General features: G+C 41.5%; 1 protein-coding gene across 1 annotated transcript in view; it reads right to left on the bottom strand.

Annotated features, from left to right (window-relative positions):
- DOCK2 (dedicator of cytokinesis 2) overlaps window positions 1–26,298 on the bottom strand; it is a 494,284-nt gene that overhangs the window by 26,587 nt on the left and 441,399 nt on the right. Inside the window, exons 35-44 of the mRNA XM_034779264.1 lie at window positions 26,120–26,276; window positions 23,578–23,618; window positions 22,149–22,239; window positions 20,948–21,067; window positions 18,325–18,414; window positions 16,789–16,893; window positions 15,145–15,286; window positions 10,290–10,371; window positions 6,428–6,512; window positions 4,770–4,856 (exon numbers count right to left, since the gene is read on the bottom strand). Coding sequence (XP_034635155.1) covers window positions 4,770–4,856; window positions 6,428–6,512; window positions 10,290–10,371; window positions 15,145–15,286; window positions 16,789–16,893; window positions 18,325–18,414; window positions 20,948–21,067; window positions 22,149–22,239; window positions 23,578–23,618; window positions 26,120–26,276 — 1,000 coding nt within the window. The remainder of the gene's footprint in view (window positions 1–4,769; window positions 4,857–6,427; window positions 6,513–10,289; window positions 10,372–15,144; window positions 15,287–16,788; window positions 16,894–18,324; window positions 18,415–20,947; window positions 21,068–22,148; window positions 22,240–23,577; window positions 23,619–26,119; window positions 26,277–26,298) is intronic.

Below are 26,298 nucleotides of genomic sequence, written 5' to 3'. Positions count from 1 at the left end.
CATTTTGTGGGGATTGGCGAAGCTCCCTGTGCTGCACTGAACTAATTCCCCATTTCCCAGACTGGTTCACTGCAAGTAACGAGAAGACAAGGAGTCTGTTGAGTAAGAAGTGCCTATTGTTCCTTCTATTCTTTTTTTATTTTTTGATAGAGGTGGCTCCTGAAGAAAGGAAGTAACCACTTGTGCAGTAAAGGCAAAAACATGAGCGGTATCTGAACAACCATTTTAAAAATTGTCCAAATTCTTTTAGTGGCCATAAATGGTAAGTTTTCTGTGCATTTTATGAAAATATCAGAGGGATATCTCTGAGAACTTATAATTTTCATATTAGCAAAGGGGATGCTATTATCACATTTTATGATAAGTCACCACCATAGGGATTTCCTTCAGATGATCTCAGATCACCAGTGTCAATTCAAGGGGACTGTAATAAATATCATGTTGAGAACTACTTTTGTGCAATTACAGCAGATAAAAACTGAAATAAAGTACCAATAATATAGACAAACTCCTCAAAACAAAGGTCAGAATCAGTAAAACTGAAGGAATCTCAAATTATTTTTGTACTAGCAATTGCCAGCACTTCTTTGGCCCATCATATACCAACAATACCTCAGAGCTTGAATATACAGACACTTTATGTGGAGCAAGCCAGGGTGTAAATCTGGAGGAGCCTGCTACCTTGTGCTAACACTACAGAACGATTAGTGCAGGGTCCAACAGCCAGTTAGTGTTTGGAAAGCTAGTGTACTGTAAATTTACACTTGGGCCTTGGCTACACTTACCAGCTAGTTCGACGGCTGGAAATCGAAGTTCTGGGTTCGACTTATCGCGTCTAGTCTGGACGCGATAAGTCGAACCCGGAAGTGCTTGCCGTCGACTGCGGTACTCCAGCTCGGCGAGAGGAGTACCGCGGAGTCGACGGGGGAGCCTGCCTGCCGCGTGTGGACCAAGGTAAGTTCGAACTAAGGTACTTCGACTTCAGCTACGTTATTCACGTAGCTGAAGTTGCGTACCTTAGTTCGAATTGGGGGGGGGTAGTGTAGACCAAGCCTTGGGCTTGCTGCACACTGTGGGTCTGTGTAACTAAGCCCTCACTCCAAAAGCCAAGAAGCTTGCCCATGGTTACTTGAATGTATTTTTTAAGACTATCTATCCTTTTGTCAGGGAGTCTCAGGACAGTACCTTACCATATGAGTGGTAATCTTTAACCACTGCAGGGCTGAGCTGTCAGTCATTTCAATGTATTGAATTTGTGGCGATCAGGGGAGGGTCCCGGAAGATTGGAAAAAGGCAAATATAGTGCCCATATTTTAAAAAGGGGAAGAAAGATAATCCAGGGAACTACAGACCGGTCAGCCTCACTTCAGTCCCCGGCAAAATCATGGAGCAGGTCCTCAAGGAATCCATTTTGAAGCACTTGGAGGAGAGGAAGGTGATCAGAACAGTCAACATGGATTCACCAAGGGCAAGTCATGCCTGGCCAACCTGATTACCTTCTATGATGGGATAACTGGCTCTGTGGTTATGGGGAAAGTGGTGGATGTGATATATCTTGACTTTAGCAAAGCCTTTGATACGGTCTCCCACAGTATTCTTGCCAGCAAGTTAAAGAAGTATGGGATTGGATGAATGGACTATAAGGTGGATAGAAAGCTGGCTAGATTGTCAGGCTCAAGAGGTAGTGATCAACAGCTCGATGTCTAGTTGGCAGTTGGTATCAAGCGGAGTGCCCCAGGGGTTGGTTTTGTTCAACATCTTTATTAATGATCTGGATGATGGGATGAATTGCACCCTCAGCAAGTTCGCAGATGACACTAAGCTGGGGGGAGAGGTAGATACACTGGAGGGTAGGGATAGGGTCCAGAGTGACCTAGACAAACTGGAGGACTGGGCCAAAAACAATTTGATGAGGTTCAACAAGGACAAGTGCAGAGTCCTGCACTTAGGAAGGAAGAATCCCATGTGCTGCTACAGGCTGGGGACTGACTGGCTAAACAGTAGTTCTGCAGAAAAGGACTTGGGGATTACAGTAGATGAGAAGCTGGATATGAGTCAGCAGTGTGCCCTTGTTGCCAAGAAGGCCAACGGCATCTTGGGCTGCATTAGTAGGAGCATTGCCAGCAGATTGAGGGAAGTGATTATTCCCCTCTATTCGGCACTGGTGAAGCCACACCTGGAGTACCGCATCCAGTTTTGGTCCCCCCACTATAGAAGAGATGTGGGCAAATAGAAGACAGTGTAGCGGAGGGTAACAAAAATGATTAGGGGGCTGGGGCACATGACTTACAAGGAGAGGCTGAGTGAACTGGGGTTATTTAGCCTGCAGAAGAGAAGAAGGAGGGGGGATTTGATAGCAGCCTTCAACTACCTGAAAGGGGGTTCCAAAGAGGATGGAGCTAGGCTGTTCTCAGTGGTGGCAGATGACAGAACAAGGAGTAATGGTTTCAAGTTGCAGTGGGGGAGGTCTAGGCTGGATATTAGGAAACACTAGCAGCGTGGTAAAGCACCGGAATGGGTTACTTAGGGACAGGGCCGGCTCCAGGGTTTTTGCCACCCCATGTGGGGTTGGGGGGGGAGGAAAAAGCCGCGATCGTGATCAGCGACACTTCAGCGGCAGCTCCTCTGCGCCGCTTTCTTCTTCGGCAGCAGGTCCTTCCCTCCAAGAGGGACCGAAGGACTCGCTGCCGAATTGCCGCCGAAGAGCTGGACGTGCCGCCCCTTCCCCTTGGCCGTACCAAGCACCTGCTTGCTGCGCTGGTGCCTGGAGCCAGCCTTGCCTAGAGAGGTGGTGGAATCTCCATCCTTAGAGGTTTTTAAGGCCCAGCTTGACAAAGCCCTGGCTGGGATGATTTAGTTGATGTTGGTCCTGCTTTGAGCAGGGGATTGGACTAGATGACCTCCTGAGGTCTCTTCCAACCCTAATATTCCATGATAATACTAATGGAGAGATTCTGTCAAAATCTGGTAGAAAAATTGTCAGGCAAGATATATGGTTATCTTCTACCTTTTACATAGATGTTTTACTCATTTGCAATAAAATGTCAAAATGTTTTCCATGACACAAGGTGGGTGAGGTAATATTTTTTATTAGACCATCTTCTGTTGGTGAAAGAGACAACTTCTGCACTCCACAAATATTGGTCAATATTTTACCAGCCACTGGTAAAAAACTAACAACCACTTACCCCAGAAATATAAGAACATAATAATGGACATAGAGTCCATGTAGCCCAGTATCCTATCTCATGACAGTGACCATTTATTCCTGCCATTTGTTTCCTATCTTTTAACCAGTTACTGATCCTCAAGAGGATCTTCCCTCTTATCCCAGGTCTGCTTACTTTGCTGAAGAGCCTTTGGTGAGGGACCTTGTCAAAGGTTTTCTGAAAATCTATGAACACTATATCTACTGGATCACCCTTGTCCACACACTTGTTGACTCCAGTCAAAGAGTTCTAAAAGATTGGGGAAGCATGATTTCCCTTTACAAAAGTTGTGTTGACTCTTCCCCAACATATCGTGTTCATCTATTTGTCTAATAATTCTGTTCTTTACTACAGTTTCAACCAGTTTGCCTAGTATTGAAGTTAAGCTCATCACACTGTAATTGCCAGAATTTCCTCTAAAGCCTTTTTAAAAAAATCAGCATTACCTTAGGTATCCTGCAGTCATCTGGGACAGACACTGATTTAAGTGATAAGTTACATACCAGCATTGCTAATTCTGCAATTTCATAATTGAGTTGCTTCAGATTCCTTGGGTGAATACCATCTGGTCCTAGTAACTTATTCATGTTTAATTTATCTATTTATTCCAAAACTACCTCTATTGACATCTCAATCTGTCACCCTAGATTTGTCACCTTAAAAGAATGGCTCAGGTGTGCGAATCTTCCTCACATCCGCTGCAGAAAAGACTAATGCAAATAATTCATTTAGCTTCTGTGCAACAGCTCCGTCTTCCTTGAGTGATCCTTTAGCACCTTGATCATCCAGGGTTTGTCTACACAGGGATAAAAAACCTGCGGCTGGCCTGGGTCAGCTGTCTCAGGCCAGTGCGGCTTGAGCTCCAGTGCTGAAAAATTGCTATGTATCTGTTCAGACTTGGGCTGGAGCCAGAGCTCTGGGATGCTGTGAGAACTCAGTCTTCAGCCTGAGCCCCAAAGCTCAAGCCCTGGCAGCTTGAGTCAGCTGCCCGGGCCAGCCACAGCCATGCTGCAGGTCTTTTAATCCCATGTAGATGTACTCCCAGTGGCCTCTCTGATTGTTGGCAGGCTTCCTACTTCTGATGTACTTAATTTTTTTTTTTTGCTGTTAGTTTCTGTATCTTTTACTAGTTGCTCTGCAAATTCTTTTTTGACCTGCCTAATTATACTTTTGCATTTGACTTGCCAGAGTTTATGCTCTTTTCTGTTTTTCCTCTATAGGGTTTGACTGCCAGTTTTTAAAGATTGCCTTTTTGCCTCTAACCATCTCTTTCACTCTGCTGTTTAGCCATGGTGGCATTTTTTTTTTATTTGGGGTAGACATATAGTTTGAGTTCTATTATGATGTTTTTAAATAGTTTCTATGTAGCTTGCAGGGATTTCATAAAAAAAAACTAAAATGTACAGAGTAGTAGTCTTGTGAGTAGATTTAGAAAATAAAAATAAATAGATAAAAAAGATTTGAACCATTTAATCTCAAAATCAGTCTGTGTTAGAACTGCTACACTACATTTATATACATTAATTTGTATATCAGGATACTTAGCATGTAAATACCCACCTGTGACATGGAGACAACCTCAAACCAACGCAGAATTCCAGGAAGTTTGTAAGCTGTAACAAATGATGTTCTCTCAATCCACATAGACTGTTTTTTTTTAAAAAAAGAGAAAATACAGGATTGAAACCTTAGTCTTTTCAGGATAGAAGTTGATAGAAATTACATTGCAAAATAAGATTAGGTAGAAAAATGACAGAATAATTTGTGCATAGAAAGACGCAGCAAAAGGAATCCAGCACAGCAATTTGTGGTTTATTGTTTCAAAACTAGGTCATCATTAAGCTCTCAGTCTATACAAGGTAAGGAACCCTCAATTTTCTATTCCCAACTCTGCCACTATTGCCTGTGTGATCTCTGGTAAATCACTTACTCTGGCCTTCTTTACTCTGAATTAAGAAACTTTAAGGAAAACAACTGGTCCTACCAGCAGTAGGAGTTCTGTATCCGAGTGCCAGAATTTTAACCACTTTGTTGCTGTAAGCAGGTTAGTCAACGTGGTGGATTAAACTGCTCACAGCCTGCCTACCCTAATGTTCCTCCTATTATTGTTACCACGGGGAGCCAAGTTGGTGGTAGCAACAGTGGGAAATTTTAACAACAGGTCTAATGCAGAGACAGACTCACTATCTCAACTGCCCCATATGTAAAACAGAAATACTAATATTTACCTTCCTCAAAAAGTACCATGTGTTACTACAGTGTCTGATTCTCAGACAGACCCATTCCACATCACCATGCCAGGATGTTAAAAAGTTCTAGTGTCATGTGCTCTGGGTTTGGGACAGTGTATACAGTCCCTGTCCACACAAGACCTATCACTAGCTAGTGCTGTTAGTCACTGATCAGAACAATACACATAATTTAAGTGCTTCATACAATTTTGAAATAAGGTGCTCTTACAAATCTGAAAACCTAAGTTGTTTTCCCCACCCACCTCTGACAGCACTCAACTGTACAATTTTATGATATAATAAAACTTTATATATTTATTCCTCTAAAGTAAGAAAACTTACCACACTGCTGTATATGACATTATAAAAATCATATAATTTATAGCACTTGTAGATCTCAAAGTGTATTAAAACTATAAACATTATTTGTAGTTGTTGCATTATTGAACAGCTGATGTGAGTCAATATGGCATATACAGTACTCAGCACTTCACATGAGTGATGAAAACAGACAATTTACACTCCTTAGCCCATACTGGTAGCTTATGAGTGGAGCAGTTATTAAGTACTAGTGGTGATGCATTTTATTGAAATGTATTTACATTTTGTCTTGTTTAACAATAGAAAATTTTACTAGAGAACTTTTCTGCATAACCAAACTGTATTTAACTTACTTAACTGAGAGGTTTTACCTAAAATTCAAACAATGAAGTATTACGATAATAAAATGGGAAATTAGGGTACAAATCAGGAAATGTAAAATGAGAATATGTTGAAAAGTACTTAGAGTAATGTAGAAATAGAGAAGCCCTAGATTTAAAATTGTACTGTAGTTGAAATGAAAATAGGTCGTTTCAGATCCTGAAACTAGGCCTTCCATAGTGGGGCAGCTGGGCATGACTATTAAAGGATTGAAGCTCTGAATTCACAACCACAGCAACTCCAACATGTTTTACAAAGATGCTGCCATGTCAAAAAATTACTTACAGCAAATTCATTTTCAGGGTCAACAGATCCTTTCCTGACTGGTCTTGAGTAGTGGAATCGTTGAACATAGTTGGATTTATAAAAGCTGAAAGATTTAAAGAAGATGTAAAAAGCATAATTCAAGCACAGCTGGATTCCACCATCAAAGTAACTGGTTTTCTTTTTGTCTGATTTTAAATTAAGTGTCATTTAGTGTTCATGAAAAGCGCAGCAGTAACAGTATGGAAAACTGAAAACATTTATCCACCAAACAGGGACAGCTGATGTGCCTCAACTGTGACCTGGAGGATGTGGGCGTTTCAGAATACGGATGAAATACTTAGGGGAAGCTGTAGAGGAGGTTTTTGCTTTTATTGACACCCACCTCTGAATTATGTTTTATGGATTGACCCATAAAGCACTGTATATTGTTAAGAACACTAAGTGACCAAGTGGAGCAGATGATATTTTGTTTTGGACTTAAATGTGTGCTTGTTCAAACACATCCCATGCCAAATCAGTTGATCAGATCTCCTGATAATTCTGCTTACAACACAGCAAAATAGCTGTTTATTAAACACGTGAAGCCATAAACAACTATTTCTTTTCACATATGGATGGATTTTGAATAAAATCTAATAGAAATGGAATAGCAAGGTTGAATACACCAGTAGCCAGCAGGACTAATCCCCAGACTGAAATTTGCCCCAGATCCCTAAATGCCCCCCTCAAGGATTGAACTCACAACCCTGGGTTTAGTAGGTGCTCAAACCACCAAGCTATCCCTCCCCCCAGTGCATCTTCATACTATGATCTCCTTAGCTAAAAAATAATCTTCAACTACTGTTGCACTACAAGAGGAACATACACTGCCCCCCGCCCCAACCACTTTACCATACTATTATAGAGGATTGAGCGGTAACTTGAAAAGAACACAAAACATACAGTCCTGGCCCTTTAAATATTGTACTGCCCAGGAGACTTTATTTATTTATAGGAATTCAATGTAAAGCAAAGCCAAGCAGAGACTGACTTTGCAGGACAAAAACAATGTTATAGGTCTAGGTGCAACTTACATAAATATTTCCAGAAAGAACTTCAAAAATGATCTGGTATTTTGGCAGAGTAGGCTTAGAAAACAAAGAGCCGAGTCTGGCCAAAGAGCACTCTCATTTTGCTCATTATTGGGAGTGTATGATTCCTGAACTAGGTGACAACCATTGAAACCACCTCTTTGATAAAGCACACTGATTAAAGAGGCATATCAATTCAAATAATTTTATATAACCCCTTTTAGGACAGAAATTTTCAACCACTTTACTAGAACGAATACACTAAAATTATCTCTTACGAATAAGAATTATAGTTACAAACGAGTACTCTTCTCAAAAATAAATCCTTCCTATTATTGGTGGAAGAAATTTAATGCAGTCTGGCTGAGTTTTGCAGCTGAGACATGATTTCAAAATCTTACATAAGGCAAAAGATTTTCCTTTATGTAGAGGATTTCAAGAGTCTTACAGTCACCAAGTTCAAACTATGGCTGGCACTGCAGTGACTTTAAAGTCCAGTGAAAGAGGGACAGATTCACTGAGGTGCTTGTCAGTCACCATTTATAAAAAAAAAATCAGGTTGAAACTGGGAGCAACAAATTACATTTCATCTCAAAATAAGAGAAATTTGCTTGTTCCCATCCTTTTAGTTTAGGTGGCTCATTCATGCTTTTGCATTCTGGACTAGTTGCAATAGCTGTAAAGATGCTACTGACAAACCTGCAGACAAAGAATTGCAGTAATCCATTCTGAATGTAACAAAAGCCCGTGGAACAGTTTATAAATCAGAAAGAGCCAGGCAATGGATTCTAACTGTATTTAATAAGATAATAAAAAGCTGTTGAACTTTCAGCCTTCTTTCTGAAGAGACTTAATGCCAATATTGTTAAAGGTAACCCCCACATTCCTTCAAATGTGGAACTGCGTGACGACATCCTTCTCGAGCAAAATGCAGCTGCCTCACATTGCTTTCAGAAAATTCTCTTAGCTAAGAATCAAGACCCTTTTATTCAACTAAGAAGATATCACTGAGTCTTATATTTCTGCTAAGCTGCCTGAACAGGATTAGACTAAAAAGATAAGGATAATTGGCTGTTATCTGTGTATTCCTGAAAAGAAAGATGTTACCTATCACTGATCAGTTCCAAGGAGGGCATGTATAGTGCTAATATCCTTGCCATATATGACAGCTGAATAGGTTGGGGGAAAGTTGCTCCTGAGAGCAGATTTGAACCAAGCTAGCATATTTCTACCCCATTAAAGATATACATTTTTCTTCCTGTTGAATCAAAGCCTTCTAAACCAATACAAGGAACACCAGCAATTCACCTCTACGATAAGCTAAGCTTTACCATTATCTGCCTTACTTCAATAGTAAGAGCACATTGAAAAGGGAATTCAGTTTTGACCACTTTTTCCTAGGACTACTAGTAGCAATAAGAGATCTGAAACTGGATCAGCTAGATGATTATTAACATGTGGGACATCAGGACCCAGATATGTTTCTGGGAAGGAAGAGTTTTCGGGGGATGGAGCCAGTCCCCGGGAACAAAAGACTTCCCAGGAGCATTGTGAGCCCCCGGCAACTGGGTACGGAGGGAGGTGAGACCCGTGAATCCAATCCAGACTTGGATTTAGGAGGAAGAGCCACACACCCTCGGGCACCAGGTGGCAGCAGGATTCTCCCTCCCCAGTCTATGAACTCAGGGAGCAGGCTTCTGAGGGAAGAGCCAGATGAGAGTATTGCTCAGGAGAGGATAAGCAGGGAAGGAAGGTGTTAGGAAGGACCCAAAAATAATTATGAGTAGACATGTTGGGAAAATTATAGAAAATAAGAGAGTGCCATGCAAACACTAGTGAGTTTTAATGTTCAGAGGTGACAGTAGCTGTCTCAGGCAGGAAGGGCAAGCCGGATGAGGGTGTCACTGTTCCTGGAACTCCAGGGTTCTCTGAATTAGGCAGGGTGGAAGAACAGAAAGGCAGCAGTTGAAGAGATGCTGTCTTGGTGTTGCTGAAACCACCAGAGGTGACATCACTGGGAAGAGAGGGAGAGGAGCATTGCCCCTGAGGCTACAATGGCATATAAAGTAGTTTTTAAACCGGACCTGCCTCTGCTCTCTACTAATATTGGTTCTGCTGCCCCCAGTGCTCACCTGTGTGTGTTTGTTTAGGTGGTTATTTTGTTTATTTGTTTAGGCCAGGTAGATCTTCTTTTAATCTAAACCTATCCCTAGTGCTGCTGCTCTTAGCCAATGCTTTAAATAAGCAGTATCAGGAGGGAATTTGAAGGAACTAACACTTGCTTGCTTCCGATTCCCATTGCACCTCACCCTGTAGGCTGTGAGGAAGTGTATTAGCAAAAACAGTGGCATAGATTTGGAGGTCAGACAAGTATACAAATTCATGTTCTGTTTTAGAAAAACAACAACACATCCTCCATCCCCTGCAATTTCCCCAGGGAACGGGGATAAGAGGCTGAGAACTGTGTTTTAGGGAGAAGAAAAGCAGACTGTGGCAAAACACTACCCTGGCACACAACCGTTCAGTCCCACTGAAATCAATGAAGCTGCAGTGCGTATATATTAGAACAGAATTTGGCTGCATAGCCAGAGTAAGTTGGGCTTTTTTCTGTAAGCATACGGTAGTGTTTAAATGGCTGATGAGATTCTCTGAAATGTCAGGAAAAATAAATTTAGTAACTGAGATAAGTGAATGCACCTTGGCTCACCAATAAATTGGCTGTATTAATAAACTAATTAGTTCTCCTTAGACTATTAACCCAGACTCTCACACCTTTTATGGTAACATTTATCCAACAAAAATAAACTTACTTTATGATTTGATCGGGTACTGGCTTATTTTTGAATCTGGTATGCTCCTCCAAAACTGGTTGCACAGTAAAGCACTGAATGTCTAAAATCACACAGGTTAAGGACATATGAAAGATATTATGTAGTCTGGAAAACAAAGAACATATTGTCCAAGAGCAAACAAATGTATTCATGTTTGCTCATTAGTTTTGCTTTTCATCAAAACAAAAAACAAACAGAAAAAAATCCCAAGTCGAACCAGGGCCGGCTCCAGCATTTCTGCCGCCCCAAGCAAAAAATCGTGACCGGCGGCGGCAATTGGGGGGAAAAAAAAAAGCCGCGAGCGGCAGTTCGGCGACAGGTCCTTCGCTCCTAGAGGGAGTGAGGGACCTGCCACCCCCGAATTGCCACAGGTGCCGCCCCTCTCCCTTGGCCGCCACAAGCACCTGCTTGTTAAGCTGGTGCCTGGAGCCGGCCCTGAGTCCAACAAAGGCATTTCAAACATTAAGGCTTGTCTACAAGATGTGTTAGTGCAGCACCAACTGGGGTAGAAATTCTAGTGCACACCAGCATGTTGTGCATTAACTGGCCTGTGTGGACCCTGCTGGTGTGCAGCACAAGTTTCCTAGCGTGTGTTAACGTAGTACCACAGGACAACATCAGCACACACTAGGAAACTTTTATTACACACCAGATTCCACTTGGCAAGTTAGTGCACAACATGCTGGTGAGCAATAACTAATTATGCAGACAAGGCCTAAATGCAGTAGTACAGGTGCATTTTGGGGATGAAGGGGGAGTATTGTTCAGAATTATGTCACTGTGCCACCAGGGTGCTTCTAACACAAGCAAAGGATTTTTGAGGAGGAGAGAAAATACCCAAGCTGGTGAGACAAGACATGTGTCAGTGACTAAGTAGATTTAAACTTAGATTTCAAGTGTTAGAAAAGCATGTGCATGATTTATTTACAAGCAGTTCTAGGAAGCCAGCCGATGTAGCCCCGACCATTGTTGTGTGTAGCTTTTGAGGACAATTACAATATACTGTTCAAATAAAAATGAAGAGTGTTTGGTTCTTACAATAGACTTCTGAAATGATGCCCAGCAGGTAACAACAGGCGGGGTGGATGTCAAAAGCTATCACATCTATACGCTAAAGTGTGTTTTTTGAAGAGAGGGTGGAGGATAAATTAAGTACAATCAGAGCTTCTCTTTAAGTGCTTCCCCTCCACCCCCCAGGAGTGTTGGGGACTGAGAAAGGAACAGATGATATCTCGACAACCTGTTATGAAGTATTCTTAAAAGAAATGCATAATGGTTACAAGACTTTAGGTGCATGTTCAGTAAGTGAGTAGGGCCATTAAAAACCATAGTACAAAATAACTAACTGAATAGTGAAACATTTATATTTATGATGTTTCAACAAAATATTGCCTTTTCTTATAATTCAGAAATATCCTGGAAATAAAAAGAACCAAGAAATATTGAAAAGTTGTAAATAATACTGATAATATGGTGTGAAAGCACATGAATTAACTAAATTTAGCAGTTCATAACATTGGATGTTACAGAAAGACCACATGCATGAATTGTATTTAACAACAACACTTTGCGCTGACAGCCCTCCCACTGAGCCTGTCAAAGTGCTTGCCAAACAATAGGAATTCATCCTCACAGTTCTCCTGTGCGGTAAAAAATCCTTACTCTCCTTTCTTACAGCTGAGGGACAAAAAGGGGAAGCAACTTGCTCAAGGTCATACCGTGCATCTGTTGCACATCCAGAAAAAAATAACAATGTTTGCTGGCACTCAGTCCTGTGAGGAATGTAGGAATATTTTAGCAATGCAGGTTACAGATTTTGACTGAACTAATAATTGTCAGTGGAACATCATGCCCATCTTATTTTGTCCGTTCCACACAGGTTATGACTGCTAGTCTCACCCTCTTTTCAAGTTCAGTGCAGTTTCTATCTATTACCAGTTCAGAACATAATATATTTTTCTTCCATTTGTATCCTCTAGTTCAGGGGTTCCCAAACTTGGTTCGCGGCTTGTTCAGGGTAAGCCCCTGGCGGGCTGCGAGACACTTTCTTTACCTAAGCGTCCGCAGGTATGGCCGCTCACAGCTCCCAGTGGCAACGGTTCGCCATTCCCAGCCAATGGGAGCTGCAGGAGGGGGCTTACCCTGAACAAGCCACGAACCAAGTTTGGGCACCCCTGCTCTAGTTAATCCCTCACTGTTCTTCCTTTTGCTTTTCCAGTCAGACCAGTGTACTTAGGCAAGTTAGCCAGTTTAAACAAAAAACCCCAACAGGTCATATGTACCTGCAAACATTTGCAGATTTTTGTTTTCCTAAAATCAGACCAAAACTTTTGAAGTTCTAGGGTAGGATTTTTAAGAACCATCAATGTTGGCATAACTCCGCTCCTGTTGCAACCAATGGGAGTTTTACCATTGATTGCAGTCAGGGCCGGCTCTGGCTTTTTTGCTGCCCCAAGCAAAAACAAACAAACAAATAAACAGGGTGCAAACTTTCGGTGCCACTTACTTGGCGGCTCGTGGCTGCCTCCCCCAGCTGTGCTGGCAAGCCTCTGGGCGGGCGGCGGCTGCACTCTGGCTAACAGGACTCCCTGCACTGCAGACATGCCCCGGGCAGCGGAGTGCGCACCCTGGCTAGCCGGGGGAGGGAAGCAGGGGGAGAGAGAAAAGGGAGGCAGCCAGGGCGCTCGCCACACGGCCTCTCCCACCGCGCCACCTACCGGGAGGGCTCTGCACCGCTCCCGCCTGCAGGTGAATTGAAAGTTGTCGGTTGGCGTGGAGGAAAGGACACAGGCTGCCGGGCTTGCTGCAGACCTGGCACCAGCTGGGGCAGACGAAGCGTGCAGCCCGCTCCCAGCAGGGCGCTCCCCTCCTCTGCGCCGCCGCCCCTTACAGTGGTCCACTGAAAGTCGTCAGCGCAACAAAAGAAAAACAAACAAACAAACAAAAAAACACAAGGGCGCAGGGCGGCCAGAGCAGCGAACCAAAAAAAAAAAAAGACGGCCATGCCACCCTAAGATTGGTCGGAATGCCGCCCCTTAGAATCTGCCGCCCTAAGCACGAGCTTGCTCGGCTGGTGCCTGGAGCTGGCCATGATTGCAGTGTGAAGTTCCACAACAGCACAAGAGGCCCATTGTGTTAGGTGCTGTAGAGACACAGAGTAAGAGACAGTCCAACCCACAAAAAATTTACACAATCTGTTTTCAACATGATGTGAAGGGAATTAGACATACAATTGCTGTTTGCATTAATGGGAGTTGTGTATAGTAACTCTCCACTTAACATCCTCTCGATCTTACGTCCCTGCTCAATTACAGAACATGCTCAATTTAAAGTTGTGCAATACTTCGCTATAACGTTGTTTGGCTGCCTGCTTTGTCCACAGCTGGCAGCCCCCCTATCAGCTCCCCTACACCTCTCCCCCCTACAGTGCCTCTAGCCTGCTGGCAGACCCCGCAGATCAGCACCTTCCCCCTCTTCCCCCTGCCTCCTGCCCACGGCAATCAACTGGCTTGCAGCGTTCAGGAGGGAAGGGAGAGGAGCGAGGACTCAGCGTGCAGGCTCCCCCTTCCTCCTACCCTCTGAACGTCGCAAGCCAGCTGATTGCCGTGGGCGGGAGGGAGGGCGGAGGTGCGAGGACGCGGTGTGCAGACTAAAGGGGGGGGGAGGAGAAGAGGCGGGTCAAGGGTGGGGTTTGGGGAAAGCGGTGGCGTGGGCGGGCTGAGGGTTGAGCACCCCGCCCCTGGTGCTTGCAGAGTAGGGGACGCTGCCGCTGCTGTTGCACAATGTGCTTTTCCTAGCCTACAGCACCTCCTAACCTACACCACCTTGCCTACCTCATTGTCTCCAGTGCCAGTGAGCTGTGCCTGTGTGGGGTAAGGTGGGGGCACCTCCCAACTATAGTACTGTACTGTACTGTATGGCAAAAAAAAAAATTCCCTGGAACCTAACCCCCCGCCATTTACATTCATTCTTATGGGGAAATTGGATTCGCTTAACATTGTTTCACTTAAAGTCACATTTTTCAGGAACATAACTACAACTTGAAGTGAGGAGTTACTGTACATGGTACTGCACACACATGCTGAATACATGCCTTTCCATAAAATCATTTTATAGTGATTTAGTTCACAGTGCTGCACTGTGCCTCAATCGACAGATTTACACCATACTACTGTACAGGAGCCCCTCGTCTGTAGGCACCTACCTGCTTAACATAACTCCACCTTAGAATCATAAGGTTAGAAGGGACTGCAAGAGTCTTTTAGGCTAACCGCTGCCAAGATGCAGGATTTGTTGTGTCTAAAACACCCAACATAGATAGCTATGAGACTCCTTTCATAACCCTTCAGTGAAGGAGCTTCCACAACCTCCCGGGGCAGTCTGTACCATGGTCCTACCGTTCTTGCAGTTAGGAAGGTTTTCCTGAGATTCAATCTAAATCTGCTATGCTGCAGTTTGAACCTATTGCCTTTTGTCCTGCCCTCTGTGGCAAGGGAGAACAACTTTTCTCCATCCAGCCTTGTATGTCTTGAAGCCACATCTGCTTACCAATACTGGCAAAATCCCTTTTTCTCTGAACCAAGTACATCTACAGGCAAGCAAAGCAGCTCAATTCTGTATTTTCATTGTTAAGAGGCTTTGAGGATGCTCAGCACCTCACGAGACACTCAGAACTTTGAATGATCAAGTCCCCTAGAGCCAACCTCAGTAACAGTGATTGCCATCGCTGTATACCATAATTCACAGGAACCATGAACTTCAACAGTGTTGCTATCAGACTCCCTTGACAAAACAAGTTTTTCCTTATTCTGTAAATTCCTATCTTTAAGGATACATTGACCAGGAGAGTTTTTCATATCCTCTCCAGGGGCTGAGGTGGTGTTCATCTTCTCTGCATTTGGGAACTGGCTCATCAACTGTGCTTGGAAATCTTCTCTTCGCTCATACTCCTTCCCACGGTAAATGAACACTTTGTTCTGCAAGAGACAAATACTAGATTTCTTAGACTGGAAAGTCTTTGGAGCAGGGCCTGTGTGTGTGTTTGTACAGGGCCTAGCACTGTGGGGTTTCTGAACATGATAGTGGCCTCTAATTGTTTCAGAAATATAATAGTTGATTATAACCCACTTCCACTAGCTCCAGGAAAGTGTCACTGATTCCCCAAAGAAAATACTTCATGCTGTGAGACAGAAAGAGGAAAAAAAGGCTGAATTCAGAATGTGCCTTTACAGTAGTAATTAAACAGGCAATGGGGAGGTGGGTGAAATATTAAAATTCCTTTTCTTCTTTCCCCTTTATGAAAGAAACATGCTTTATAATAGATGTATAAATTCTCATTTCTCCATCCCTCTCCCCCAGTATTATAAACTTCTCATTTACTGCACAGTCAATTCCAAGGAGTTCTTGTCCGTTGTTCAGCGTACGTGGTGTGACGAGATTGGGAAGGGAAGAAGCAGTTGCTCTTATAAATATGTGAAACACACTCATTGAGTGTTAATTTTTGAAGCAGGGGGAAAATTCATTATTATTAAATTAAATTAAGGTGAGTAGTCAAATACTTTAACCTAAATACCTAACACCTAAAACCTAAAAATAAGGTGAAATTCTCTCCTCTGCAGGCGTTCTACTGACTGTCTTCCACGTAAAATCAGACTGTAAGGCTGAACTGGTGAAGGGAGGCATTCCATTGCTACTCAAACATGAGGGTGTATTTCACCCTAGCCCAAGTCTCTCCTGGAGCCATAACATCCATGCTGCTATTAGCGCACTAGCCTGAGTGGAGCTAGCACCAGTCTGCCTACATGGGCTAGGAGGCTTGTTTCCAGCTGCAGTGTAGATATACTCTTAGTGTGTAATTGCAAGGTCCACACGACCAGGTAGGTGCAGCAACCTAGAGCACTGTAGACTTAACCTAAGCTTTCCATCTCGTCTCTCTGACAAGCCCCCAGAAGTGTGGACACGCATCCTTCAGGTGTAGCTAAGGAGCAGTTCAGATGTCATCTTTTGTTCGCTCATAATGAGAGCTACCAAAAATTACAAATGTGTGTGAAAATGAACTAGATTTTAAGGTTTGATAGGAACTTCAAATGTCATTTCATTGCTTCCTGGTACCGTGTACCTTCATTAGTCTGTGAAATATGAAACATTTGAGAAGCCTTTGCTTACTTATAATATCTTGTAAGGATTCAGCATGCTGCCTTTTTACTCCATCACTACTACTATGAAGGTATTCTAGTCTACAAGGGAAATCAGAATAACGACACAATCAACTTAGACGCATTGCCATCCGGGAAGGCTTTAATGTGCTATTATAACAAGTAATACTTCAGATAATTGTGAAATCTGGTGCCAATGCAGGATTAAATGGAGATCAGTTTTCCCCAGTGACTAAGTACATTTTTACTAGTACAGTGCAGTGGTGTTTTTATGAGTATAGAAAAATATAGTTGAAGGAGAAATATACAAAGTAGAGACTTACCCTGAGAAAGGTGGGAAATCCTTGGCCATAATATCCGACGGCAAAGTAATCTGGTTTAGGCCTCAGAATTTTCATGATGTTTTCATAAAATTTAGCTTGTTGAATCTGAAATCAAAAATGATATCTCAGTCTTGTTGTTTCAGAATCATAATACTTCAAGGAAAATGGTTTCTATATTTAAATTATTACCAGGATAATTTTTAAAAAATACAGCATTCAGTCACTCTTTACACAGTTTTCTTGTGCCACATTGTTTTATAAATTGTTTATGTAAGCATAATACACAGCAAAATTAAATGGGGTCAAACAATTTAAAATGTATGCAAAGTCAGGTAATCCCTAACTAACAAGTTTGGAAACAAGCTGTCAAACACCTCAGAATTATACTAGGTAGGATCCATAGTTGGTAAGTAACTTCATTGATAAGGTTAGTGAGATAATGAGCTTGAAAATGTTTCATGTCCTTAATGTAGCTTGGTGAGGACTGGGCCAGCTGTTCAGAATAATGGTAGCAGTGGTGAATGAGGGGCAGACGTACGTATGCTATACTGAGTTGAGAACAGTGCTTCATTTTATTGACTGTGTTCTCAGGTATAACATTGCATTTAGTCTGGGCTATGTAAATGTAGTCTGCAAGAGATTTTTTTTAAAATAAGGATTATAATCTTTTGATTTATGACATATAGAGGAAGTCTGAAAAAAGTGCAAGTGTGAGGAGTGGTCAGGATTCCTCCAGATTTGTTTTTCACCTTAAACATTTCAGGAATATCAAGTTCAAGTTTTGACTCCCCTGGAAGGTTCGGGTATGTGTTCATTTTGAGCTCTAACACCTTCACTGAAATGGCAAAGGTGTTGAATCTTCAAAAAAGCCTCCTTTATTCAAAATTTGGATTCGTTATTGAGGATAAATATGTGTGAGTAAAAACAAAACACACAGTGTTTAAACAGCCGGCCTAAAAATCCCCTCCGCTTTCATTTTCTCAGCTTTCATTCTATTGGCTTTTGTGATGGCACCACTTCACTAGTTCTCCAGTCACCACAGACTCTTCCAGGCTTGACAGGATCTGAAATTCTAATGTCAAAAGCATATGGGGGCGGAGGGGGGGGGATATTTTAAACCTTTCTTTCTACACCATAAAGAAGAACCAAAAAAGGGGCACAAGGCTATTTTATGTCCTTTAGGTAATTTTTAAACCCTGCAAGTCAATTAATGCAAGGTAATCACTCCTGGGATTTGCTTTGTCTCATGTAATCTTATCTCTAGAATAGTGTCAAATGATTAAATATGCATACATACATATATAATAATTAACCACTTTTATAAGGCTCTTTAGCACAGGAACTTTATTATTTAATTTGTCAAACTTCAGGGCATGATCGCTGACAAAGTAAAGAATGTGAAATGATCTAAAAATGAATATGGATCACAAATTTCTATGGACTCTTCAAAAACTTGTCTACCTATCTACCATTTGAGAGTTCAAAAATATTTATTTATGTTCCTGAAATGTTTTAGAGAGCCATGTATGTTCTTACCAGGTTCTGGCTTAGAAGTTCATAGTCAAAAACTTCCATTTCATACTGCTCTGCTAGCTCTTTGCATAAGGATATTGATTCTTCCCACATCTGCAAAGTAACCACAAATTCTAAAGTAAAATTACACAGGTACAATCGAATACCAACAAATACGGTTTTAAGGAACGACTGTTTAACTATGTATCCTTATTGATTAGGCTATCTATTAACTGCACATATGGAATGGAAGACTCAAGCCACCCATAATTCCAGGAGAGCAGCTTAATGTGCAGAGTAAAAAGATTTTATGGTTCATTATAGATAGGAACAAGTGAGTTTCCATTACAGTTACAAGAACACCGCCAAAAATCATCTGACCTTTCAGTATCCTCCAAACATAGGTACAGCATCTCCAAGGGCTCAGACACAAACTCCATGCACATTATATTGTGCTTTCTAGAGGCCCAATCCTGTAATTTGTGCTCCCATAAGTAGTCCTTGATCAGGTGAAATGTCCTTTTCAGCTAAATGATCTTGAGACCAAACCACTGCCTGCCCATGAGACAGCAGCTTATTTCATTCCTCACAACATAATTTCTGTCTCAAGAAGAAACACTGGAAGGAAGGCATGCTACAATGGATACAGTGAGCCAGATTTTCCAGTCTGCTAAGGGCATTTTGCTGTAAGCCTCACACAGTAATTTTAAAGCAGCTGGGAGACAGCGGGTGGACATCTCCCCCTCTGCAGAAAGACTGCTTGCTAGCAGAACATTGGCTTCGCTGCCTTCTGCACCATACACCCCTCACCCCAGCCCAGACAAGGGAAAGGAGGGAACATGCTGGGGATGGGATGGCAGGGAGAGCTCTGCTATATCTGATCCACCACTGATGTAAGGTCACTGCCAGTCTCGTGAATTGGGGCCAGTCCTGCACATCTGTAACCTACACTTGGATTGGGCAGCCCTGAATCAGAGAGGTGCTACCAGCTGCCTGCAGCAATCTGTCCAAGCAGAGCTTGGCTGAAGTGGAGAATTAAAGCTATTGTGTATCTAGGGTTATGTTGCATGGAGAGATATTGCTACACTGTCACTATTTCAAATGCATATAGACAGACTGCTAGATAACAGTTAAATAGCACTGCACTGTCTGTGCCACAGAACAGTAGTGAGATAGTGCAGAAGCACTAGAAGTTTCCTGTCCGAAAGGCTAACATTGGGGAAACAAGTTGGTACCAGCTAAGGACAAACAGTGGAACAAGAAAAAGTAAAGGATCAATGCTTGGTCATTGTAGGTGAACTGCATTATTCAACAGGTGGGATTGAAGATGTTCCTTTGAAGGTCAGAAATGGTATTTGCCATACATCAGCTGAGCTTCAACCAGACATAGAATAAGAAAAGATTTACAGGGGCACCATGTTCAGTGTTTTCCACTGCAAAATTATTCCCTACTGTATGTTGTCCAGTAATTTGCTCATTCTCGTTTTCAAGGGTTCTATGATGGGGTATCCACCCCACCCAGGATTGACAGGGGTTGAGATGGCCAGGTATGTTCAGTTATGAAGAGCTTTGTTCAGTTACAGCTCTTCATTATCTCCACAGGATGCACCTGGAGGAGGAGCCAGGGAGCAGGGAACTAATTGAAAATAGGCACGGCTGGTCAGGAACAGGTGGGGCCTATAAAGCCAGGTTGCTGCTTCTGGGTAAGGGCAGTCACTCCCTGGGAAGAGGGTTTGGGGCTGGTACACCCAGAGGAAGAATGGGGACCCAGTAATGTAGGAAGCAGTCCAGGGAAGGAGTAGTGAGGGTGAGAGAGGAAAGCCCAGAACTGCTGAGCTGAAAGCCCTTGGACTAGTACCCGGAGTAGAGGGCAGTCCTGGGTTCCCCTACAAGCCACTGAGGCCATGGCAGTGAATGGGGAGACTGCTAGTTCAGAGAGATATTGAAAGACTTTGGTAACTGGGAAGGGAGAAGGCTGAGTGACCTAGCTGGAAGTCACAAAGAGGTCGCTATGGGTCCTGGAGCGAGAGGGAGGGAGAGGGATGGTGTGTAAACCGGGGAAGGGGGCATCTGCCCCAAGAGCTAATCCCCAAAGCACCCCAAGACAGGTTCAATCATGGAGTCAAAGGGACCTTTACTATTGGACATCAAAAAGTGCACGATAAAGACCATAAAAAGGTATTTAGTAGCCTATATATGACTTGTGTGTTGACCACTTGTCTAAAACTACATCTGTCTTTCTGAGATATCCTGTGTATTTTGAGGAAGAGGATAATGTGATGGAAGAATAAGAACTGAATTAACTGTATCAGTTTCTTGTTAATGGAAAATTCATTGCATGTCTGTAATTATTTTATTTATGTTGGGCAACATGCACTATTTCATTGTTTTGCCTGAGCTAAGAAAAAACTAGACTGGATGTCAGTTACAAACATTAGCCTTCTTCCTTTGTATATTTATTTATATGACAAATTTATTAAAGAGGAGTTGTCTATAATGAATCTCCTTTTAGATGAAATTTTTATGTATGACCCACATTTCCAAAATGATTTTACCCAATAGCCAAACAGATGTTTTGTTATAATAAAATGATTGTTAAAGGCCACTGGTGCATAACGTAACACAGTCGGAATGTTAAAACAGTTACCTTTCCCTTGTCAAAGTATTCTATAATTTTTTCATACAAGTTCTCTTTCAACTGTCGATGGGTCTGTGAATACTGGAATTCTGTTTGCATAACTTGAGGTGCACACTGTTCATCGGACCACTGTGAGAAAAACATTAGAAAACACATACTTTTGGAGGCAAAGTAAAAAAATGTTAAGTTTCTTCTGTATTTCCCAGAAAGTAGGGGAATACCACGGCAAGGATGCAAATTTTTTAACATGTTCCTGAATAACTGTTTCATGTTGGTAACTAGGGATGGTCAACATTTTTTGGGTTGAACAGTTTTCTGTTGAAAAATGCAGGTAATACAAAATCGTGTCTATTCTGATGAAATGCTCTGAGGAAAAGTAAAAACATTTTGTTCTGAGATTTTCAACTTTTTTTATTTTTCTATCATACTAGGATATTAATGTATTATGTATACGTAATATAGATTAATATAATATAAAAGTCAAAAAAATGAATTGAAATGTCACTATTGAAACAAATGTTTTTCTGGTCCTGAATTTCAATTTTTCAGAATTTTCATTTCTCTGGATATTTGAGCTTTATGTACCAATTTAGAACTTAAAAAAAAAAAAATATAGAATATCCCACAGAACAGAAATTACAGTTTCCAACCAGCTCTATTGGTCACATCAGCTACTTAACTAGATTGTAGTGAAAATAAGCATCAGTTAAGAAAACAGGCAGAGGGAATAATTTGAAAATGTGACCCATCATTTAAAATGAACATTTTAATATACCCATATTGCAGTAGCTGCCGGGGCAAATTTAATTACAGCCCAATATTATATGTAAGTTTCCAATCTAGCCCTAATTTGGAAATTGTGAGTACAGTAAGGTCAGAAAAAATGCAGTAATTATGGAGGGCTAATTGCTCCAAAAGTCACATATCCTATCTTTATATTATTTTTGTCACAATTTTTAATAACCCATACATAATTTTAAATCATCAGCTGAGAACATCTAATATTTCTTCTCAGTAAGTATGCTCTAATTTTTATTAAATGTCTTAGTATTTTCAACTACCAGGAAATTAGACTGCTACTAATGAAATAATTAATACAAAGTCTTTGATTTATTGTGTAAAACAGATTATATATACACACACACATTTCTAAATCTGAAAATTGTGACAGCTCATTATATACATTCAAATGTGAACTCAGTAGTCTAACCTTCAAGAGCGAGGTATGGAGTAGAAGGGTGTATGCAGCTTCTGTGTAATTCTCACAATCTAAATGAAGATCTCGCAATTTATACAAGTATCTGTTACAAGGGAAGAAAATCAGAGTTTAAAAATATACATAGAGTTCTGGCAAAATGCAGTAATGGCTTGCACCCACAAGCACCGACAGTGAAACTCTCCACAGAAAGAATGAAAGATGTAATGGAGTAACCACCCTTAGAGATCTCAAGGTTATTTGGAGGGAAGCTATTAATTAACTCTTATTTGTCTGGGCCATTAGATTGGTCTGAGCTTCCTTTGTGTTGTGGAGCATCTGCAGAAAAGCAGGGTAATCAATCAGGCCAACTTTACCAGAGTAACTGCCGTGCCTGCACCTGTGCGGGTAAAACTGAGATGTGCAACAAACACATTTACTCCACATTTTCCAAACCCTGGTGCACTCTGGAGTATTATCAGAAATGGTTTGCCTTTTGACTGCTGCCAACTACCTGCCATTGTTATATAAATTGTTAATTGTTTTCTCCTGTGCTATTTTGCCCTAATTTTATGTGGATGTTTCATTTTACCCATGTAAATGCTACAGATAAGACTAAAGGAAGAAAAAAAAATATTGTTCCAGTTCCTCAGCTATAGTTGAGGAGTGCATAACACAGTACATCAAAGAAGAGCATGGAGGTGGTGTGCACGTGGCTTACTCCAATCCTGACCTGGCTATCATGAAGACGGCCTCTAGCATAAGTTAGAACAGCCTTCAGGCTGCTCTAAATTATATACCAACTGCCAGTGGCCCCAAGGGTCTATTATGACGGTGGGTATAACCATGGCCCAGCCATATCTCCTCCACCTACAGGGAGGGGAAGTGTGACCTAAGAAGTGATTGTCCCTGCACAGGGGACAGATTAAGACCCTAAGTAAACTTAGAGACAGCATAAAGTCAGGTATACGCTAGAAAAGTTTTGCTGGTGTGTGTGTGTGTGATATATAGCTCCAGCAGAAAACCATACAATTACAAGTTGAATATAGTGCTGCATATTTAGCATGCTCTGTAGTCTGAGCACATACTACAAAACTGGAAAGTGTTTCTCTGTCTCTCTCTAAATATATGATATGATTTGCCTCCAACTTCAAATCCAACTATATTTTCTTCATTAAAGAGAATGCAATGATTCATTCAAATAAACTTTGTTCTAGGGGAAAAAAGTGCTGTTGATGAATATGTACAATAGATTCCAACTTTCTGAAAGCTAAGCAAACAATAGATTAAAAAGTATAAATGAGCTTAAGGATATTATGGACTCATTGTGGATGATGAGCAACCAAGGGCATAACACAAACCCATATAGTATGCTGAAGACAGTGTGCATAAAAGGAATATTACTGCACTCTTCAAACAAAAATCAATAGAGCAATTACCATACCTTATATACATCCCTTCACGGTTAATGTCTTTATAGAAATTCTAGAGGGGGGAAATAATTACAGTGTTAGTTTTCAATCTCGGTTATTAAAATACTTTTCAGGACCAAATTACTCATGCTAAGTATTATTTTCTTTTTTAATTGTATAGACAGTGCAGAAAACAGAACATAATTCTGTATTTTGGCTCATTTTGTCATTAAATTTTTAAAACTTAAATTATTAATATCACAGTTTGTGATATGCATTATTTACAAAACATTCTCAATTAAAATCCAATAATATGGCTGCTTCAAACAATATTTTAGTTCCTTTATAGAACAACCATATATAAAATCTTCCAGTTCACTATTACAATTATTAGTGATGGAAAAAAAGGGGAAAAAAAGGTTATCCAAAGGCGCACGTTGATGTTACATGCTCCACCAGTTAGCTACTAAAAGGGGTTTGGGATTTCTGATGATGATAGATCTAACAAATACTTCTGAGCTATTTCTCTAAGGAGGCAGAGTTCAGGAAGGGCGGCAAAGATGGATTTGCACATCTGAGACTGTTGCGGGCCACTTTGGTTTCCAGTGTACGTTAAAGCAGCCCTTAGGACTGCTCTAACGTGCCCATGTTAGAAATGATTTTCAAGGGACTAGTTAGAGAATAGTTGGAATATTGTACACTCCAACCACAGCAGCTCCCTTGCTGCCTATGCCCTTCACTGGAGACTGCCAATGGATTGGGGGGTGGTGGTATAGGTCATTATATCAGCCCTATGCTTTTGGAGAAATTGCCTGGTGAAGAAATCCTGCTACTATCCAACCCCTTTATACCAAAGAAAAGACTTAATGACTGGTGAATGTAGCCTGGGACCAGACTCAGAGACTTCAGTGTGACTGTTCTCATGAGTAAGCTTCATCAAGCTCAGATACTTGGTCCCTTACTACCAGTGCATTTTACTGCTTCTCTCCCCTCTTGATGATTTAAACACAGCATTTCTGACTTGCAAACTGCATGTAGTTGCCAGTCTAGTGGGTGGATGCTTTCTTCCCCAGAGCCCTGCATTGCAGGAGGAGTTGAAAAGGGGGGAAAATACAAAAGAACTCTCCTCATCCCCCACCTCAAGGGAAATAAAGTGTCTAAACAAGTAAAAAAAAAATCTGAATAGTGGACTATTAAAACATGTCAAGAGAGCAAATGGATAAAACATGCCACAAGCCAAATTAAAGGGCTGAATTAATGATCAAAGATATGCTTGCTTTCTGGATACACAATCCTTGGCTAATTGACAACTAAGGGAGTATGTGGTAACTATCTGTATATATGAAGGGGGCAAACACCAAGAAGAGAGAGATTTTCTTAGGATGGGTCAAAGTTGGTATAGCAGAATGAAGCTGGGCACAGGAAATGTAAGATGAATTCAGGAGAGTCTTCCTACTAGAGTTTCTTATGTTTTGTTGAAAAATGTGTGTGAGAGAGAAAAAGGGCATGGAAGGGAAGAAATGGCAACATTTTCTGCACAAAGGCTTTTCATTTTCCAATCAGTTCTGCCTTGCAGTGAGGTTCTGCACACTGAATCAGAGTTTAAGGACAGCGAAGGATGGAACAAAAATTTGGATATAAAACCTCGTGTTTGAGAATTTAAACCAGTGTCTAATTATTAAGCATTAGGATGAAACCTTCCCCAGGGCAGATTATCCCATATTTGCGGATTAAGGGGTTTCTTTAAGCATCTGTTGCTGGCCACTGTCAGAGCTGGATGGACATCAGCTCTGATCCAGTCTGGTAATTCCTGTGAATGAGGATAGGGGTGCAGTTCAGGGTATGTGAATGTGAAGAATCAGACGTGCAGATTATGAATGTTTGTTTGTTGGAAGAGGAAGGGAGTTTGTTACTCCAGCTCCTCAGCTTCATGTGTTTATGTATATGGGTGGGGAGGCCCGAAAATGAAGGCTGCTTTGGAGATTATTGATGGTGGACTTCACTGTTGATATCCTGGTTTTCTAGTGACTGTTTTGTTTAGAAAAATACTTGTTTAACTCAGTTAAGGTTGTGTTTTGTAGGGTTATTTCTTTGTTTCTTTGTTGTCTTCACAGCTCTATCACACCAGTCCCTGGCTGCTTTGAGGAGGTCAGAAGAAAGTGTTCTCTGATACTTGATCTGTTCCCTAACTGGGATGGGGGAGGGTTGAGAGTGTAGTGGATTTTTCAAGTGAATAACTCCAGTGCCTCCTGCTGCTGCTGCTCAGAGTTTTGACATGCAGCAGCAAGAGTAGCATTGTATGAGTTTCACTAATATTTCTAGACAGGCCAAAGTAGTATGAATTTCATTTTGCTGCTTCCTGGCAAAGTTAAGAGCAGAAGCAGTGGCACTGAGCTGTCTGCAGACTAGGGAAAACAACATTGCATAAGTTCAGATTTGGAAGGCTCTCCCCACAATATAAATTGATGTCTTAAGTCACTCATTTTCCTGGGCAAGCTTTACACGTGCCATTGGTGAGAAGATTTTTGAAGCCCTTTTCTAGTTTTATACTTTATTTTGCAAGGAGACACATACCAATAAGTTGACAGTGCAGCTCATGCGGTTGTCCTTGCTCTCATCATTCATTACTGTTCGGTAATCCAGCAGCTTTTCCAAAAGCCCTTTAACTAGGTTTACAAAATTTTCAACTGTCTTGGAAATGTCACGATACTCTGAAGAACATTCCATGAGTCTGCAAACAATGAGAGAAAATT

Source organism: Trachemys scripta, chromosome 8 (assembly GCF_013100865.1).
Source record: "Trachemys scripta elegans isolate TJP31775 chromosome 8, CAS_Tse_1.0, whole genome shotgun sequence".
NCBI classification, from domain to species: domain Eukaryota; kingdom Metazoa; phylum Chordata; order Testudines; family Emydidae; genus Trachemys; species Trachemys scripta.
The sequence above is the reverse complement of the archived record's forward strand: the minus strand, read 5'-3'. Positions and strand labels throughout refer to the sequence as shown.